The 19,673-nt window shown below is 38.5% G+C and overlaps 1 protein-coding gene across 1 annotated transcript in view; it reads right to left on the bottom strand.

Moving 5' to 3' along the window:
- NEB (nebulin) overlaps positions 1 to 19,673 on the bottom strand; it is a 284,716-nt gene that overhangs the window by 55,813 nt on the left and 209,230 nt on the right. The window contains exons 112-120 of the mRNA XM_082261121.1: positions 16,252 to 16,356; positions 13,862 to 13,969; positions 13,299 to 13,403; positions 10,649 to 10,753; positions 9,706 to 9,810; positions 9,259 to 9,369; positions 5,049 to 5,159; positions 3,747 to 3,857; positions 2,565 to 2,666 (exon numbers count right to left, since the gene is read on the bottom strand). Of these exons, the coding sequence (XP_082117247.1) occupies positions 2,565 to 2,666; positions 3,747 to 3,857; positions 5,049 to 5,159; positions 9,259 to 9,369; positions 9,706 to 9,810; positions 10,649 to 10,753; positions 13,299 to 13,403; positions 13,862 to 13,969; positions 16,252 to 16,356 (963 nt within the window). The remainder of the gene's footprint in view (positions 1 to 2,564; positions 2,667 to 3,746; positions 3,858 to 5,048; positions 5,160 to 9,258; positions 9,370 to 9,705; positions 9,811 to 10,648; positions 10,754 to 13,298; positions 13,404 to 13,861; positions 13,970 to 16,251; positions 16,357 to 19,673) is intronic.

Raw genomic sequence — 19,673 nt, 5'->3', positions numbered from 1 at the left:
GGCGAGACCTATCCATGAAAGCCAGGATGGGTATTTAGTCAACTGTTACCTTTGGGCCCACTTTCAAGCGCAGGGGTGTTTGCTATCTACAAACACAGGTGAACCAGTCCAACAAGTAAAAACCCAAAACAAGGGAAAAAAAAAAACAAGAGCTTTAAACAGCCACTTGTAGAACCTTTTTGATTAAAACTAGGATCTGCCAAGGCAGATATATGAACCTTGTAGACCTTAGAGGATGTGGAACTCACTGCTCTAATGAAGTGGGATTTAATGGGAAATTAGGCACTTATTCATGTAGGCCTGCAAAATGACCTGTACACTTAGAAATAGTATCTCTAAAAGCTCTTTTAGAGCCTTCTGGAACCACAAGCCAGGAATTTGTCTGCCTAAAATAAGTTTTGTAGAAGAGATTTCATCGTTTGAAAGAAACAGTGGAGAAAGATTTTCTTGGGGAAAACCAGATGTGGACACAATGAAGGTAACACAGTATCCTCATCAAGCTCAAAAGCAGACACCACCTTGGGAAATAAGGTCTCAAAACAACCTTGTCTTTGTGTAAAATCATATAGGGTTTCTTACAGGACAATGCCTATAATTAACCTCTTTACAACTGCCCGCCGCAGATGTACTGCGGCAGGCAGCCGCTCCTGCGCGAATCGCCTTCATTGTACGTCGGTCATGAGCAGAAGGCTCGCCAGCGGGGAAGCCGATGCAGCGGGCAGATGGCTCCGATTGCCGCCTGACACCCATGATCATTCCCCGCTGAGAGAGAAGAACAGTCAGCTGTTGTAAACACAGCTGACCGTTCTTCTACCTGGAATGATTATAGAGCCCCTGTGATCCTTCTATATAGGAACACAGGTTTCTATGGTAATTTCACAAGCCACCCCCCCCCCCCACAATTAGAATTACTCCCCTAGGCTCACATTCATTTAACCCCTTGATCACTCTGTGTTAACCCCTTCCCTGCCAGTGTCATTATTACAGTAACAGTGCATATTTTTAGCACTGATTACTGTAGTAATGTCACTGGTCCCCCCAAAAGTGTCAAAAATGTCAGTTAGGGGTCCAATCTGTCCGCCGAAATGTTGCAGTCCTGCAAAAAATCGCAGATCGCCACCATTACTAGTAAAAAAAAAAAAAACAATAAAAATGACATAAATCTTTCCCGTAGTTAGTAGATGCAATAACTTTTGCGCAAACCAATCAAAATACACATATTGTGATTTTTTTTTTTACCAAAAATATGTAGCAGAAAACAAATTGACCTAAAATGTTAAAAAATTTGGATTTTTACATTTTTTGGGGGGTAATGTTATATAGCAGAATGTGGACAATATTGATTTATTTTCAAAATTGTTGCTCTTTTTTTGTGTATAGCACAAAAAATAAAAATGGCACAGGTGATCAAATACCACCAAAAGAAAACTCTATTTGTGGGAAAAAAAAGGACGTAAATTTCGTTTGGGTACAGTTTTGCACGACTGCGCAATTGTCAGTTAAAGTCATGCAGTGCCAAGTTGAAAAAAGTGGCCTGGTCTTTAAGGGGGCAAATCCTTCCGGTCCTAAAGTGGTTAAGTGGTTCAGTGCTAAAGCATCAAGAAAATATTCCTGTTAGGCATGAACAAGTTTTTTTGTAACATTAACCGTACTAAATTTGGATCCCATGGTTGGATTTGGGCTGAGCAGAGAGAACAATACATGCAAAATACTGAATTAGGAATAGGAAAAGAACCTTGAAAAAAAAAAAACAGACAGGGCAGATGTCTGACCCTTGCTAGTGCTAACAGCTAAACACTGTTCTACCCCCAAATGAAGGAAAGAAAAACACAGCCCACCAAGAAATCACCCCCCCCAATTATTACACTAGCAAAAATAAGCCTTCCAGGTGCGATAATAAATCTTGCATAATGTAGACTTATGAACTTAAAGCATGCTCAGGATAAAAGAATCTGCAATGCCTCTGTCTCACAGAACTTGGACCAAAGTCAAATCAAGCAGGCAAAGCCAACAACCAAGAATCAGGATGAAAAACTGGTCCCTGAGATAACAGATCTGGCCAATCTGATGAGGGCCATGGAACCAACAAGGTCAGTGCACTACACTCTGTGAAACCAGTCCTGAGCTGTTTGAATAACTGCGATGCCATCAATTTTGATCCTTTGAAGAAGATGAAGTAGTGGCTGATGCCATGGCACTGAATCCCCTGTTGAGTCCCTCACCCTGGAGACAAATCTGTCCAGCTTCGGTCTGAACCCAGATGCTGGTGAACCTGCATTTGGTGTTCCCCAAGGCGGACATATGTTTTGAAACACCTCATTATGGAGAGATCTACCAGGGAGGAAGGAGACATTTATTCTGAGGAAAGTAAGTTAAACTAAGAGGGTTATAGCTTCCAGGAGGGGCTAGCCTTTAGTTTATATGTGCCTAGTTTCCATTTCTCCTGTAGTCCTAAATGTAACCCTGCATTGTTCAATTATGAATGCTGTGTCCCTCAATGGACAACACAGAATGCTAGTAATAACAACACTCTGTCACAAAGCACATGAAAATGATGTACTTACATCACTGACTAGTCTAGACACATGAGTTGCCTTCTGAATATCAGGTCTGTCAATAATAGATGTGTAGTTAAGGTTAGCCTTTGCAGCTTTCCTGTAAGCAACCTACAAAGCAACAAAAAGAGCTTAAATTTTATACATATTTAGATATAGACACAGTACATACATGTATATACATATACACATACATGCACACGCACACACTATTAACTTGAATGATCAACTCTTCCACATCCTGAAGCAAGTGACTAAAAAAAGGCCAGCAAATGACTTTATGGGGTTGATTTAGTAAATCCAGATAGGGTGTTCACTTTACAAAGGAATATTCCCTTAGCTTAGTGAATGAGGTGACTTCCATCATCCAATCATGGGCAAGCAAAAATCCTGTTTATTTTCTTTGCACATGGCTGGGTATTCTTTGGAAAGTGAATTTCTACCACATTCAATCAGCAAAGAGAAAATGTATTTGCAAAGTGAGCAGCCTATTTACCTTTAGTAAATCAACCCCTATGTCTTTATGTAATTTTTAAATATTTACACAAATTAAAACAATAATTTCATATATTGGAGAAGTGAAGCACCTTCCTCCGCTTACAGACTTGCTTTCCCGCTAACACTTGAATGATGGATGCCAGGCTGAAATGAAACTTTTCACACTCCAAACACACTTAGAAAATGAAAAACTGCGACACACTGATGACTTCGCTGTATACACCAGTTTTATTCCACAGTACAACCATAATAACAGTCCCTGTTAAAAAAAAAAAAAACACTTTCTCCAATGTATTTCACCCAATAGGGCTAATAGATGACTAGTCCCTTTTGGTGAAATGCATTGGAGGAGGTGATCTTCAAGTTGGGACCGTTATTGTGGATTTACCGTGGAGTAAACTGTTGTATACAATGATGTCATTGGGGTGCACTGGTTCTTATTCCATCTTCTCAATCATATCATATACTCAAACATAATAAAGTTATGGAAAACATAATGACTCTACTTCTACTACTACAAGTAATAATCATTATCATTAAAAAGGTAAAATATTTTAATGTACCGTATATAAAAACAACCACACTGCTCTGTGTATTATGCATTAAAAAAAAAAAACTGAGCAAGGGTTCCATATAAAAACCTGGGAAATCTTAATGGTTCACATGAAAAAATGTAACATTTTATTTACTCACGTTGCTTTGGGCCTTGGCCACCTCAACTGCGTGCTTCACCTCAGGTGGTTCCTGCATGATGGCATAGTTGGACTTGCCTTTCTCCTTCACAAACTTTTCTTTGTATTGATTCTGTAAATATTTATTAAGATAAAGTTAGATTTCTGATAATTTAAATACAGAACTGGGTTACTTTGCTGTTTATTAACTAGATCTAAAGAAATCCTTACAGGATGACTCCAGCTTAAAAGTCGACCTCCCTGCAATACTTAATTGGGCAACTACGTAACAAATGAAGTTTATTGTTGATAAAGGTAAAGTTATGCATTTGGGGGCTAAAAACTTGCATGTATCATACATTCTAGGAGGACATCAGCTGGGGGAGTTAATGTAGGAGAAGGATCTGGGTGTTTTGATAGATCATAGACTTAATAATAGAAAGCAATGCAAAGCTTCAGTTTCTAAGGGTAGCAAATACATTTCTTGTATTGGGGATGTATAGGCAGCTAGGGCACACGAATCAGCTTCTAGGTTTTTTTGGCAATGCCTAATTGAACAAGCTAAAGTTAGAAGCTGATTGGTTACTATGCACAGCTGCACCAGATTCTGTGTGCAACAGTTTTAGTAAATCTCCCCCATAATGTTGCCTCTTGTACAAATTGGTTTTGGGTGCCAGCTCACAAACAAGATATAGGAGAACTGGAGGAAGTGCAGAGAAGGGCAAGAAAACTGATAAGAGGCATGGAGGAGCTCAGCTATGAGGAACAATTAGCTGAACTGAATTTATTCTCTCTTGAGAAGAGGCAATTAAGGGGGACATGATGATCATATATAAATACATAGGTGGTACATATAGAGAATCCTTAGTAAAGTTATTTACTTTCAGGTCATTACAAGGGGGGAGGACAAGGGGCACTCTTTACGTCTAGAGGAAAAGAGATTTAGCCTCCACATAGGGAAAGGCTTCTTCACAGTAAGAGCTGTGACAATGGGGCATAGCTCACTCAAGAACTAGTTCTGGCCAGCTCAGAAGATTGTTTTAAAAAGGGCTGGATGCATTCCTAAAAACACAAAATGTAACATGATATTAATATTTATAGGTAAACAACACCATGGATTGTTGATTAAGGGAATATCTGACTACCTCCTGGGGGATCATAAAATAATTACCCCCAACCCCCTTCCCCCATTTATGTTGGGTAAACTAGATGGATTTGTGTATTTTTTCAACCTGACTATGTAACTATGAAATGTGTTCTCAAGATCATATCTAGCTGTCTTGTGCAGGGTTGAATGGAATCTGATGTAGTACACAACACTCACCTCGCTAACAATCTTAGTCACTTCTTTGACGTGAGCTGTATCACGGGTCTCAGGGAGAGTGGTAAATGAACCATGTGGCAGCTGCTTCTTCCCTTCTGCTTTGTATTTGTTCTAAAAAAAAAAGTTTTACAGGTTTCATTTTCAAGTGATATTTCTTTATTCCCTACCATTTTTACTTCTCTCTTCTACCTGCAGGACGTATTTTAATAATTGCTCATCATCTTTAATTTTGATCTTTTTTTTTCAACTCTGTTTTTACCCCAAAAATTTTTTAATGTTACAAAAAGGTTAGTTATATGTAATACATTTAATATGTTGATAGGTATATTGGTATGTAAGTATTTTGTGTGCTTATAAGAAAAACTAGTTTTATAAAGCTGATTATATAGATTGTTAATTTTTTAACTGCAAACCACAATTTTACATTAGGTTACAGCATGACTAAGTTTAAGTTTAAAGTTTCAGTTCTATATGTTGGTACATCAAAGGTTTTCTAACCATTAGCTGGTGATTCTAAAGCCTAAACATTTTTTTACCTTAACCCTGTCATGCATGAATTATGAAAGTCACAGTCAGGAATTTTTCCCCTTTGTTTTTATTACTCTTTGGGCATAAAAAGAATAAATATAACTTTATTTTTTTTAACACTCATTTTCCAAGGACATCACACATCCACTCATTTTGTGAGTGAGATATAACCCTTAGTTTTAATAAATTGATCTGGTAAGCTGATATACAGTATTGTGCAATGAGGTTCTTTTTGTTCCTTTAAGCTACTTTTGGAGGAAACGTGTTCATATGTGGAGAAAGACACAGATGAAAGTGTGCTTGGAGACAAAGCCCTTTAAAGGGCAAGGCGCATATTGACCTTATTTCAATAGGTCAAAATTTGAGGTAAGAAGCCTGTTTGGAAGGTGGAAGAATCACTCTGTTGTGATGATTTATTTAGAATATTCACTGATGCACGTTTCATTTTTTTATTGAGGGGGAAGAAAAAGGAGGTGATTTTTGTAAATATTTTATTATATCTTTTTATGTGACACCACTAAATAAATGACACTTTGCTACAATGTAAAGTAGTGAGTGTATAGCTTGTATAGAAGTGTAAATTTGCTTTCCCCTCAAAATAACTCAAAACACAACCAATAATGTCTAAATCGCTGGCAACAAAAGTGAGTACACCTCTAAGTGAAAATGTGCAAACTGGGCCCAAAGTGTCAATATTTTGTGTGGCCATCATTATTTTCCAGCACTGCCTTAACCCTCTTGGGCATGGAGTTCACCAGAGTGTCACAGGTTGCTACTAGAGTCTTCCTCCACTCCTCCATGATGACATCACAGAGCTGGTGGATGTTAGAGACCTTGCACTCCTCCACCTTCTGTTTAAGGATGACCCACAGATGCTCAATAGTGTTTAGGTCTGGAGATATGCTTGGCCAGTCCATCACCTTTACCCTCAGCTTTTTTAGCAAGGCAGTGGTCGTCTTGGAGGTGTGTTTGGGGCCGTTATCATGTCAGAATACTGCCCTGCGGCCCAGTCTCCGAATAGAGGGGATCATGCTCTGCTTCAGTATGTCACAGTACATGTTGTCATTCATGGTTCCCTCGATGAACTGTAGCTCCCCAGTGCCGGCAGCGCTAATGCAGCCCCAGACTATACCACTCCCACCACCATGCTTGACTGTAGACAAGACACACTTGTCTTTGTACTCCTCACCTGGTTGCCACCACACACGCTTGACACCATCTGAATCAAATACGTTTATCTTGGTCTCATGGTCTCATCAGACCACAGGACATGGTTCCAGTAATCCATATCCTTAGTCTGCTTGTTTTCCGCAAACTGTTTGCGGGCTTTCTTGTGCATCATCTTTAGAAGAGGCTTCCTTCTGGGAGGACAGCCATGCAGACCAATTTAATGCAGTGTCAGCGTATGGTCTGAGCACTGACAGGCTGACCCCCCACCCCTTCAACCTCTGCAGCAATACTGGCAGCATTCATATGTCTATTTCCCAAAGACAACCTCTGGATATGGTGCTGAGCATGTGCACTCAACTTCTTTGGTCAACCATGGCGAGGCCTGTTCTGAGTGGAACCTGTCTTGTTAAACTGCTGTATGGTCTTGGCCACCTGGGTGCAGCTCAGTTTCAGGATCTTGGCAAACTTCTTATAGCCTAGCCTATAGCCTAGTCTTTTCTTTCGATCCTCAGAGAGTTCTTTGGCATGAGGTGCCATGTAGAACTTCCAGTGACCAGTATGAGAAAGTGAAAGCGATAACACCAAATTTAACACAGTTGCTCCCCATTCACACCTGGGACCTTGTAACACTAACGAGTCACATGACACTGGGGAGGGAAAATGGCTAATTGGGCCCAATTTGGACATTTTCACTTAGAGGTGTACTCACTTTTGTTGCCAGCAGTTTAGACATTAATGTCTGTGTGTTGTGTTATTTTGAGGGGACAGCAAATTGTCACTGTTATACAAGCTGTACACTCACTATTTTACATTGTAGCAAAGTGTAATTTCTTCAGTGTTGTCACATGAAAAGTTATAATAAAATAATGTGAGGGGTGTACTCACTTTTGTAAAATACTGTATATACCCACTTTTTCACTTTATGTGTTTTTTTCACTATTCATTATCATTTGCATAAAAATGGATGCTACACTGCATTTTGGATTTGGCACTTTATATTTTGCGATGGAAGATTCTGATAATATTTTTTTACTCACATGGATCTATTATTCATGCATTTGAAAGGGATATATATGCTACACTATATTACCAAAAATATTTGGATGCCTGCCTTTACATGCACATGAACTGTAATGGCATCCCAATCTTAGTCCATATGGGTTCAATATTGAGTTGGCACACCCTTTGCAGCTATAACAGCTTTAACTCTTCTGGGAAGGCTGTCTAAAATGTTTAGGAGTGTATCTATGGGAATATTTGAACATTCTTCCAGAAGCACATTTGTAAGGTCAGGGATTTTGGAGAGAAGACCTGGCTCGCAGTCTGCACGCAAATTTATCCCAAAGGTGTTTTATTGGGTTGAGGTCAGGACTCTGTGCAAGCCAGTCAAGTTCCTCTACCCCAAACTCACTCATCCTTGTCTTTATGGACCTTGCTTTGAGCACTGGTGTGCAGTCATGTTGGAACAGGAAGGGGCCATCTCCAAACTGTTCTCACAAAGTTGGGAGCATGAAAGTGTCCAAAATGTCTTAGCTGTCTTAGTTCCCTTCACTGGAACTAAGGGGCCAAGCCCAACCCCTGAAAATGAACCCCACATTATAATCCCCCCTCCATGAAATGATTTGGACCAGTGCACAAAGCAAGGCTTTCTCGTAGGTGGCAGAGTATGGGGTAACACACTAGCATCCATTGTAATGGGTGATATGCAACTATACAATCAGAAACCATGCATATACAAGAAAACAGTTTTTAAATAGCTGTCCACTGTAGTGACCACTATGCATGAAGGGCTTAATCCATTCTCTGCATTATTGTGAAACGTATTTAGGCATCAGTATCTGCCCCTTCACCCCCCTATATTTACCTCACTTGATCCAGCTTTGTTCCCGTCTGCTCTGTCTTCTCTCCCAGCTCTCACAGGACAGGAGTCATTGGCTGCTGATGCTGTCAGTCAAATTATTTGATTAGAGAGCAGGGGGCGGGGCCAAGCCACACTGTCTGTGTCTATGGACACATGTAGCGTGGTTCGGGATCAAACCCGCATGAGTGCCCCCATAGCAAGCGGCTTGCTATGAGAGCACTTGAAGAAGAGGAGGAGCCAGGAGTGCTGGCGGGGGACTTGAAAAGAGGAGGTTCGGGCAGGCTCTTTGTAATTCCATTGCACAGAGCAGGTAAGTATACAGCTGTTTGTTATTAAAAAAATAAATAAAAGAAAGCTTTTACTATCACTTTAAAGACCCCCAAATCATTAGACCATTTTAGGTGACACATCCTAAAAAGGGTCCTAGAGCACTAATACTGTAAATTAATAGTATGCACGTAGAAAGATGACATCTTTTAACCAAGTAGAGAGCTAGAAAGTACATTTTGCATATGTTTTAATAATAATATGGAAAAGCACTGGAAGGAGGATGGACAAAATATTGGTAGGTAGATTGTGCTATTGTGAAAAGACCTTTAGTGAATAGCTCAATAAAACACCCTTCCACCATAACCCCATAGCAAAACCTACCTCAGATACAAGAGCACTGACAGATTTAGCATGGATGATCTGTGGTGTATCTGGAACAATTCCAAATTCTCCTTGGTACGTTCCTCTATCATACTTTGTCTTGTATTTCACCTGCAAGCAAAGCAAAATATCTACTATAAGCCCATGGCTTTATTCCATCTGCAAAAACTTGATCAATGATAAATAATGTGCAATTCATTTTTATTTCTGATGGACCATCAAGCCTGATAGACGGTTAACACTGAGTTCTAGAAACTTAGACAGGTTTTCTTAATGCTTGATGCTATGTTGCTCAACATATTTTTACAGCAGCAAGGTGTCTTCAGCAATGACTCAGATAGTCATATCACTACAGTTTAAAAAGCTTTATAGAGTCCCAACTATGTACTTTCTTTACAATGTTCTTGAAAATGTAACAGATGTCTTTTGCAGTGAAGCAAAACTCACATTGCTATTCATTTCATTATTCTTCAGGGCCAGGACAGTGTTTTTGTCATCTGTAACAGACAGCTTGCATCCCCTCAGGAATTCCCTGTCCAGTTTGTATTCATACTGAAATGAAAAATCAAGTTTAATAGAAAGTTTAATAGAAAAAGTGAAAAAGTGAAAATATAGCAAATTAAGGAAGAGATTCCAATTAAACAATATTTGATAAGTTAGTAATTCAGTTGTTTTTATCTCTAAATATAACCTACTATTAATTGTCATGCCATCTTATGAAGTTGGAAGGGTGACTTATTCATATTAGCTGATTTTCCATACCATACAACCATAATAATTTGTTGTAAATAATCACCCTGCATTAAAATTGATGGGAGTCATGAGTCTTGCAGTGTCTGTGCTCATCCCAAACTGTTAGTAGCTATGATGTTTCAAGAAGGAAAACAGAAATATTGGCACTTGGACCCTAGGTTTTTCCCAATAGTATAGGAATTTGTGGTGGTATTTGGACAGGGGGTCTGGATTTTTGGCTAGCAGCTTCTCTGCGTCAAAAAACATCCACAACCTCCTTGACTTGTGCCGAAATCAATTGGAGATTAAAGCACCACACCAGATAGTCCAGTATAATTTTAGATAAAGGATGAAACCATTGGCAGCCTCAAAAAGCCCCTTCTTCAGACAGAACTGAAGATTGTATGCAATTGTACAGGGCTTATTGTTACATTACCACTTTAGATCCAAATAGCCTTCAGTTAATTATGCTAAGGTATGCTAGTATGCAATAAAGATTGTACAAGATCACAATTTTGCTTTGTTATTATCAGTCTAAGGGCTAAGACAGAGACAGATATTTGTCTTACAATTGTGTAGCGACGTACATGCCTATGGACCACTGACGTACCAATACAGACTAGTGAATGTGTGTCACGATGCATGCTAAGTCACTTACATCACTCTGCTGTAGAGAAGACTTTGCATTCCGCAGGGAGTCTGGCATATCATAAGTCCACTGCCATTGAGCCTTGGTGGCCTCATACTTCCTCTTATAATCCAGCTGTTTAACAAAAGAAACTTTGGTAATAAAACTAGGAATATATTATCATCATTAGCAGCAAAAGTTCAGAGATGTGTTAAAGAGGAGGTTCAGAAGAAGAAAGAAGGAAAGAGATAGAAGGACATATAGTTAAGGATCAAGGAGAAAGAGTAAAAGAAAGAAAAAGTCGGTTAGACTGGATTTTTGGCCTGGAAAGTACACACAACCAATAACAACTTTCATGGTATGAGTAGTTTCCTATAGGCTAACAAAAAAGCACTACAAAAAGTGTCCTGGAGTGACTGATGTCCATTGTGAAAAGGGAGGTATTGTTAGGAAACGCAGTTTTTTTAAAAAGTCGGTTTCTATAGGATTAATTATAAATGAGAATAGGCTCAATTCATGAAACTGTATTTATCACTTTAATATTAGCAGTAAAATAGTGCATAGCATTTTTCCAAAAATTTCTTGCCATAAATCAAAAAATGCTTGTAAAATAAGGCACGCATTATTGCTTCGAAATGTGTGGAATCTATCTTGTGAAACCGATTTAATTTAATTATGTCATATGCAGCGGGCTTTACTTCTTTTCTGATGGACACCTCTGAGGGACCTTGCAGAAGATGGAGCAATGGCGGAGAGACTGGAGGAAAAGCCCAATAGCCCAATGTCCTACATCCTGTTGAACAATAGTTGCTTTTTTTTTTTTTTTAAATACTCTTTACTACATATCAAAAAATACATAATAAATAAAAAACACATTTCTCTTACAGGTTACAACATTAATTATTCCATACATTTAATCTACCTCACACTCCAAGCATCCCAGTTAGTATCATCCTGCCTATTACTTTTCTTATTTAGTTTTTTTAACTCATATATATGTTAATCATATCTTTCGGTTCCTCCCCTTCTATCACCCTTATTTTTACTCCAAATGTTTTTATACTTCTGCGGAGTTCCCCTACTTTCAAACATAATTTTTTTTCATATGATATTTTACGGTTAACTGTATTCATCCATTCTTTCATAGAGGGAGTTGTATCCACCTCTTGGCAATCTGTTTTCCAGCCTAAAAAGGTGTTTTTTACAAAAAGATCTTTACATTTCCTGACCATTCTTCATCATTCAACCCCCCCAACAAACATACTTTTGGAGTACATGGTACCAGTCTTTTTATTATTTCTGATCATTTTTTTTATTACTTGGCTTCAATAAGCCATTACCACTCTACATGACCAGATCAAGGGGCAGAAATTCGCCTCATCCTGATGACATTGCAAGCTTTATGACTTCGACCTTCTACCCATTTTATATAATCAAGTAGGGTTAAGATATATCTGGTGTTATTATATACAGTTGTGTCATTTTATTATTATCTATTGGTGATACCATGAAATGGGAGGAACATATCTCCACCCATTTATTTTCTGTAATTTCTGAAATCAAATGTCTATTTTGTTTTAAACACTTCTATGCCCTGCTCATTGAGGTGTGGCATCACCTTACCAAACAAATTTCATACATTCCTTAAATATCACATGCCTGGACCACTGTTTTATGCAGTATTTACCAAGTGTTTTTGCTTTTGAGGTAAATACCGCATAAGGGGATAGTGAATTGATATTTTCAATATCACATGCCGTTTTTGGAAAAAAGTGTGTCACGTGACCCAAATATCACATGCTATATCCTTTAGTGAATTGATTGCAATGTTCTTTATTAGCTGATCAAGATGGCTGCTGCTCTGTATTGATGATATTGGCTCACTACATAAATTACTATGCTGTGATCACCTGTCACTCTGCTTTCTTTAACAATCAAGCATAACACATTTCACAGTTTTACTTGGTTGACATTGCAGAGCTGCTAAGAAAGTAGATGCTGGACAACTGCAAGTTTGAACAGTGAGAAGGGCACTATATAATGTCCAGAAGCTGTTACTGACTGCAGGCCTAGCTATGACAGAGATCTGAATGAAGAAGTATTTCCACTCATGGCACCAAGCAATCATATATTATTTGTACTTGCCCAGGCAAATTCTCCTCCCCTAGGTAGAGGAGGTAGCAAAGAGGGAGGGTAAAAAAAGGAAAAAAGCAGAGCTAAAAGAAAGGGGAGTAAAGCAAAACATTACTTGACATTCCTTAGTTTTAGACACATCTACTCTCATTTGGTCCTGATGTGCCAAACCAGGTTTATCATGTTTATTCTTCCACCAAAGCATTCTCAATACATTCCTATGAAGAATCCATTAAAGGGTCAGTGACAACAGTATTATTATGTCAGATCTCTATAGGATTCTTTGTAGGAATATACACAAGAGAAAAGGAAATTAATCTCATGGCCAAACCTTAATTGTCACTGTATGGCCTGCATTGAAGAGAGCTCTCCTCTTGGCAGCAGTAATTACTGGCAGGAATTCAAACGTTACATTACGTTATCAAAAACTAGAGAAATACTTTTGTCTGATGTTCCATTTTTAAGTAGGTGAGAAAAAGTAGTAGAGGGAGGAATGGAAGAGTTAGACAGAGAGAGGAAGGGTGGGGAGAGAGAAGTAAAACCTTACATTGCTGATGGATTTGTAGGCATCTTTGGCTGTCTTGATAGGGAGAGCATCTGCCACCATGGTACAGTGTCCTCTGCTCTTCTCATACAGTTCTTTGTATTTCAGCTTTAAATATGAACACATACATTAATATCATCACTTTATATAATATGATTTAGAATCCTTAACCAGGCAAGTCCCTGGGCTGCTACAAAGCAATGGTCTTCACCACATGTTTCAGCCTAAATCCCACATCATGCTGGTAATGCTGCATCATAATAATTGTACAGAAGAACATTACTAGAAATTATGATACAAAATAATAAATATATCGATAATAATTTTATAAATAATATTCCTCATTCTTTAATTAGACTTTACACTAAATGTTCATGTCAAGACCACTGATGTTGCTCCTCCACAGAAAATGACAAGTCAATCATAAAATTACTCTCCTTAACTGCTAAAATAACTAAAGGTGATTGTGTTTTTTAAGACTTGTATCTTTTTTGACTTGTTTATTGTGCAGGTTACTTATGTCTACAGAACTTTTAGCTTTATGATAACTAAGTACATATACACACCTCGCTGATCTTGTCCTTTACTTTTCGTGCGTGTAACAGTGCTGGGGTATCATGGATTGTGGTGTAGGATTTGGCCTTAACCTTGTTCCAATCCATTTTGTAGATGATCTGCAAATGTAAGAAACATACTTTAGAAATTCAGACAGAAATTGTATCCATCTTCAAGTAAATAAAAAAGTTAAAAAAAGAGTATAAACCACCATAGAATTTCATTTTTTCTTGGTCTAAAGTTCTTCTTTGCTCCTTTGTTTATCCTCCCTTAGTAAGTCACTTTTTAGTGTTGCTAATACCAAGCTTACTGTCTCATAGCATAACTGGAAAGAGCTGGAGTACTGTATATTAATAGCTTAGACACTAATTTTAAAATTTACAAAGTTAGGGTTATTGAGTTTTGTTCTACGTATTTGCATAGGGGTATTGGGAGTCATAGAGGTCCAGTGGTAGTAGATGGTTTGGTTATGGAGCTTCAGTTTTAGCAATGACATAATGATGTGTTCACAAAGATCCAAAGCTAGCACTTGATAAAAGGGGTGGGGGTCACAGGAGCCCAATGTTATCATTGGTGGGGTCAAAGAAATCCTGTCACATTTTACTTAAATGAGTGGGGTTAAAGAGTTCACCTTGTCACTTAAAGCTGTCAGGTCACAGAACTGCAATGACAGCACTTCTATAAAGGGAGTGTGCCCATTTAGCTCTGGTAGAGGCAATAGAAGATATTTAAAATTGATCTAGGATAGCTTACAGCACTCTACTGTTTGTATCATGGTTTTTTAAATACTGAAAAACAAAAGAAACCTAAATACAAAAAGAAAGTCAGAAGGAAATCTTTTAGGTGGGAGAGAGCCTAAATGAATTAGCTAAACAAAATAGCATAATAGAAGGTCACCAGCTGTAAATGTACCCTGCGAATGCTTGCTATAAAAACCATTAATGCCCTCTTGTTCAGAGCCTACTTATAGTGGAACTAAAGTCAAAATTACAAAGCTTACAAATGGGCATATTATTTATTGCAGAAGAGACATAATACAATGTCTCCTTTACTTTAAAATTACCTATCTGCCTGCTCACAGTCTTCTGTGACATGTATATGGATTTTGCAAGCACTGCTCAGTTTACATCGCTGACGCAGACCCTGTATGTGCAGAAGTCATGACATCCTGCATTGGCCAATCAGGACAACTGAATACTGACACCTGAATAAAAGCCAGGGAGAAAATGCTAGCATCACCAAGGGACCTCTCACTCATGCATTGAACTGTTGGAGATCTGGTTAGTATGATGAGTTTAGTTCCACTTTAAATGGCCATGAGCTAAAGTACACCCAAAGGCTTCTATATGTCACTGTAAACAATAACCAAATCCAGTTATTATGTAAAGCACAAGCCTCATAATGTAAACGAAAAAAAAAAAAAGTTAACCTCACTGACTGAGCCAAAATCTAGCTCATTTGTGTGTCACATGCTTTTCTTAGAAGCTGCAACTCTTGGAAAAGTGGGAAGGTTTCAGCAACAGAGGTAGTGCTGTGAATCCAGAAAGAAAGCTGAAGGACTAGATGTGGCTAGGTTTTGATTGACCAGGCTTGTGAATCAGCACAGCACGTGAAGACAACATTTTCACCTCCCACTATAGTTCCAGCAGGCACAGCCTACATGAGAGTGGAAACTCTGCTATGAATTTAGGAGCAGTGCAGCATCATTGCCCCACTATAACATGAAGCTGCATTAGGTGAACTTCACTGGTAGATTCTACAGGTATTTTTGGGGACTTTGTATGAGGACTAAGAGAAAACTAGAAGCTGTTATAAATAAAGTGGTTGTAAAGCCTAAACATTTGTTACCCTATTGCATTCCTTGCATTAAAGTAAAAAATGTTTAGGTGTCAGCATCCCCCCTAACCCCCCCCCCCCTTTTACTTACCTGAGCCCCCATTCGATCCAGTGCCATGCACATCTGTAGCTCTTCTCTCACCTCACTTCCAGGTCTTGCTGGATTTGCTGAGGCACCGGAAGCCATTGGCTCCCAGTGCTGTCAACCAAAGCCGGTAACGAGGGAGCGGGGGGGGCGAGTCCCGTTTCTGTGTCAAAGGACGCAACAGCAGGGCTCAGATGCAAGCATGCACAAGTGCCCCCATGGGAAGCGGCTTCCCATTCGGGCACTAGACAGAGGGGAGGGGCCTGGAGCTCCGATGGGGGACCCGAAAAGAGGAGGTGCATGGCCGCTCTGTGCAATTCCATTGCACAGAGCAGGTAAGTAGAGACATGTTTGTTATTGTTTAAAAAAAAAAATACCTTTACAATTACTTTTAGTGCTGCAGTATTTGTTCATAATGGGAGAGCATATTTCCATTTTAAGTTTAGAACAAGACAGCGCAAACTCTGCAACCAAACTTACTTCACTGATCTGCTTTCCAGCTCTTTGAGCTCGGTTGTTCTCTGGTGTGTCCATCACAGATGTGTATTTGTCCTTCCCCTTCTCATAGAGCTCTTTGTACTTCCACTAGTAACACAAAAAAGATAGACAGCTGCAGCAGAAATCTTAAATGTTTATTCATGTTTATCGGGTGTATAATTAAAAAATTATAGCTGATCTTACTCATGCCCACTTTTAAAAAAAATCCATATTCTCCAGTTTATTGACGATTTGCAAACAATGCCAAAAGTTCTAAAGAAGACACTTAAACGTATCAGTTATTTTGTAACTAATCAGCAGAAGTCTAGTTCTACAGATTACCACTAAAAATAATATATATACATCATATGAATATATATATATATATATATATATATATATATATATATATATATACATATACATATACTGTATATACATACCACCACTTACCACTTGCAATCACATTTTCTTATTTATTAGGAAAGTAGATCGATGTGAGCAGTGAAATACTGATCAACCAATAGCATAGTAAAGATAGGCTTGTATTTCTTTCAGAAGTTTTTATACAAAACCAAATACTATTGACAGTAAAGTTGCAAATCATCCTAATATCACTTAAGAGAAATAGATTTTTTTTTTAAATATGCAATACTGAAACATGAGGTGCTAGACTATGTGGATTTGTACTGTTAGCTGTGATTTGAAATTATGTGTTGTGTATTTATAAGGTTGGCATGTGTATGAGCCTACATACACTTATCTGTTGGTAGAGATTAGAGAAGGTAAACTGTTAATTCATTGTCAGCTCTGCTGTGGTACAGGTTATGTGTTTGCCTCATGCTGCATTAAAGCTGCGGATTTAGAGGACAGCTCAGCAGCAGAGGGCTTTAAATATGAACAGCAGTGATGTGCCTAGAGAACTATTTTGAAGTATGTTTGCCCAATGTGACAAGTTCAGTTTACAAAATGAATCATTTTTTTCATCACAACCATGCAATTCAAAGCTCAAATACATACAGCAATAACAACACATATATTACTATTCACATCAAGACACAAAATCATTAGTCGTGACTTCACACAGACAACATGCAACTCTAAAACAGCAATGTGACAGACAATCTCGCCTGCAGTAATCTGTTATTAAATAAATGGTATTCTATCTCCAGTGAGTCTGCAGTGATAGCCTCCATCCCATCTAGACCGGGAATTGATTATTTCATTGTAGTGGTGCAGGCTCATTTCTGCCTGGGGAAATTTCCTTAGTGACACTGTTGTACTTATCTGGATGTGTGAATCATTGTGTTAGGGTTGTTGTTAATTATCTGTTGAACAGAACCCGTGCTCAGAAAATTGCTTGGTATACGGTTGCTGTAAGTGGGCTGGTTACGCGTCACATGGATTATCCATTGATTGCAGGGAGATTATTCTCAATTGTTCATTATAAAACTGGTGACATTATCAGCCAGACATGACCCCTCTCTATACTGCATATATTATTCTAAGACTTTATTCTTGCATCGAGGGTAGAATAGAACAGAAATACATATTTCAGAGCTTCAGTTGGGATATTTAATATACACATCAAGTATTGGCAACAAGTGAAAGCTTTCCGTGATCTACATATACTTTCAAGTAAATGCTGCAACTGTGCTAGAGTCAGCACCTCGATTCAATTTATCATAATCGGAGTTCTGTGTAGACCCTTGCCACAATGTAGGGTCAAAAAATGAGTTTTCCTTAAAATAAATTGCATTAAAAAAATGCTATGAAATACATTTAGAAGTGTTTACTGGCAGGCTACACTTCCTCATAACTATTGGGTAATGAAGCTCTAGGGAGGTAGATTACTTTGCCTTGGATGTAGCTAAAATTTTGTATTTCAGCTGATGTAGATGGATTCTTTTCCGGTGGTTCTCTGAGGAACAAGGGCCATATAATGACTTATATCTCAAATACAGCTTACAGATATATGGAGACAAATGCCTAAAAGGAGGTGTGTATCTCTATAAAGTAAGGAAATTCATCTGTTAGACCCCTTTCACATCATTGGACCAATCAAGATCACCTGTCTGTTTTTCAGACGGTCCCGATCAGACCACCTATTTTTCTCCATGGAGCGGTAGATATCAGTGGACATGTGTCGGCTGACACCCTCCGACACCTGATCTGATCCAGTCTGCTAAAGACAGACAGATGGGGATCTATTGCCCATCTGTCTGGCAAATTGGATCAGATGACAGTTGGATGGAAACGGACAGGCAGTCTGTTTCCATCTGACCGCCCAATAGAGAACAGTAGGCTGTGTTGTGCAGTGTGATATGCAGAGCAGACACGGACCAGTCATCTGCCTGCTCAGTGGAGAGATCCCCCGCTGAGCAGGTGGATCCCTTTGATGGATTTGGCTCTGTCTGAAGGGGGCCTTAGATAGATATCACTGGAAAAGGAATCCCATTGGATGATTTACCCTAAACTCTTGTTCTTTTGACAATCCTAAAGTTGTTGACTTCCTGTCAAGTTTTGTCTTGGTGACAATGCCACCAGGACAAATAGAGAGAGTGAATCTACCTAAATGGACCAGAGACATTAAGAGGAGTTTGACAGAAGTTCTAATATATCCCTACTCTATCCAAAACCAACTAGCTTTAGCAATAAGAAGGAAAATCATTACATTTGCAATCACGTTTTCAAGTATAATTCTAACTACACTCCTGTGAAAAAGATTTTATTTGTCATTCTCATTTGCCTAAAGTTTGGTATTAGGCTTTTAGGCTAGTGGTTTGTCACTGGTTAGTGGGCAGTGTTGCATAATTGTGCATAAAGGCAGTGTTAAATCTCTGAAAAGCTCAGGTGTGTTATGTAGCAAGGGTATATGGTCTGTGCAGAGTTTTATCTTTGGGATTACCTGACTCCACATGTTCGTGTTGTAAAGGGCCCTCAACATTTCTGGCCTCTGAATTTCATTGCAGCCATGTTCGCGCAGCATCTTGGCAGTAGATTTGTACTTTTTCTGTTCATGCAAAGACCAACGAAGAACACTGATGACATGTAAGACAGCACTAGATCCCTCTAAATGCATGTGCAGGGATTTAGGCAGAGAAAAACACTTTGTACTATAGAAAGCCATGGCAAATAAAGATTTCTTTAAAGGTAATCTAGCATTTATAATTAAAATCCATTCAACACATTGCAGTCTGCATTATATTTTTAAAATGTTTGGAAACATTTCACATTATCAGATTGTAATAATTGTAATGGGAGACTATAATGGTTTTAGTCAATAATAGAAATAAAAAAAAAAAAAGATTATCAGTTTTTAATTCTGTTTTTTTTTTTTTTTTTTTTACAATCTATATACACTTTTTATTTTACAAATTACATCTAACACAAAATAAAGGATTCCCATATCATTATGGGATAGC

This window comes from Pelophylax lessonae (assembly GCF_965119305.1).
Source record: "Pelophylax lessonae genome assembly, chromosome: 6".
Taxonomy (NCBI): Eukaryota; Metazoa; Chordata; class Amphibia; order Anura; family Ranidae; genus Pelophylax; species Pelophylax lessonae.
Note: the sequence above shows the minus strand (reverse complement) of the source record. Positions and strands in the feature narration are given on the sequence as shown.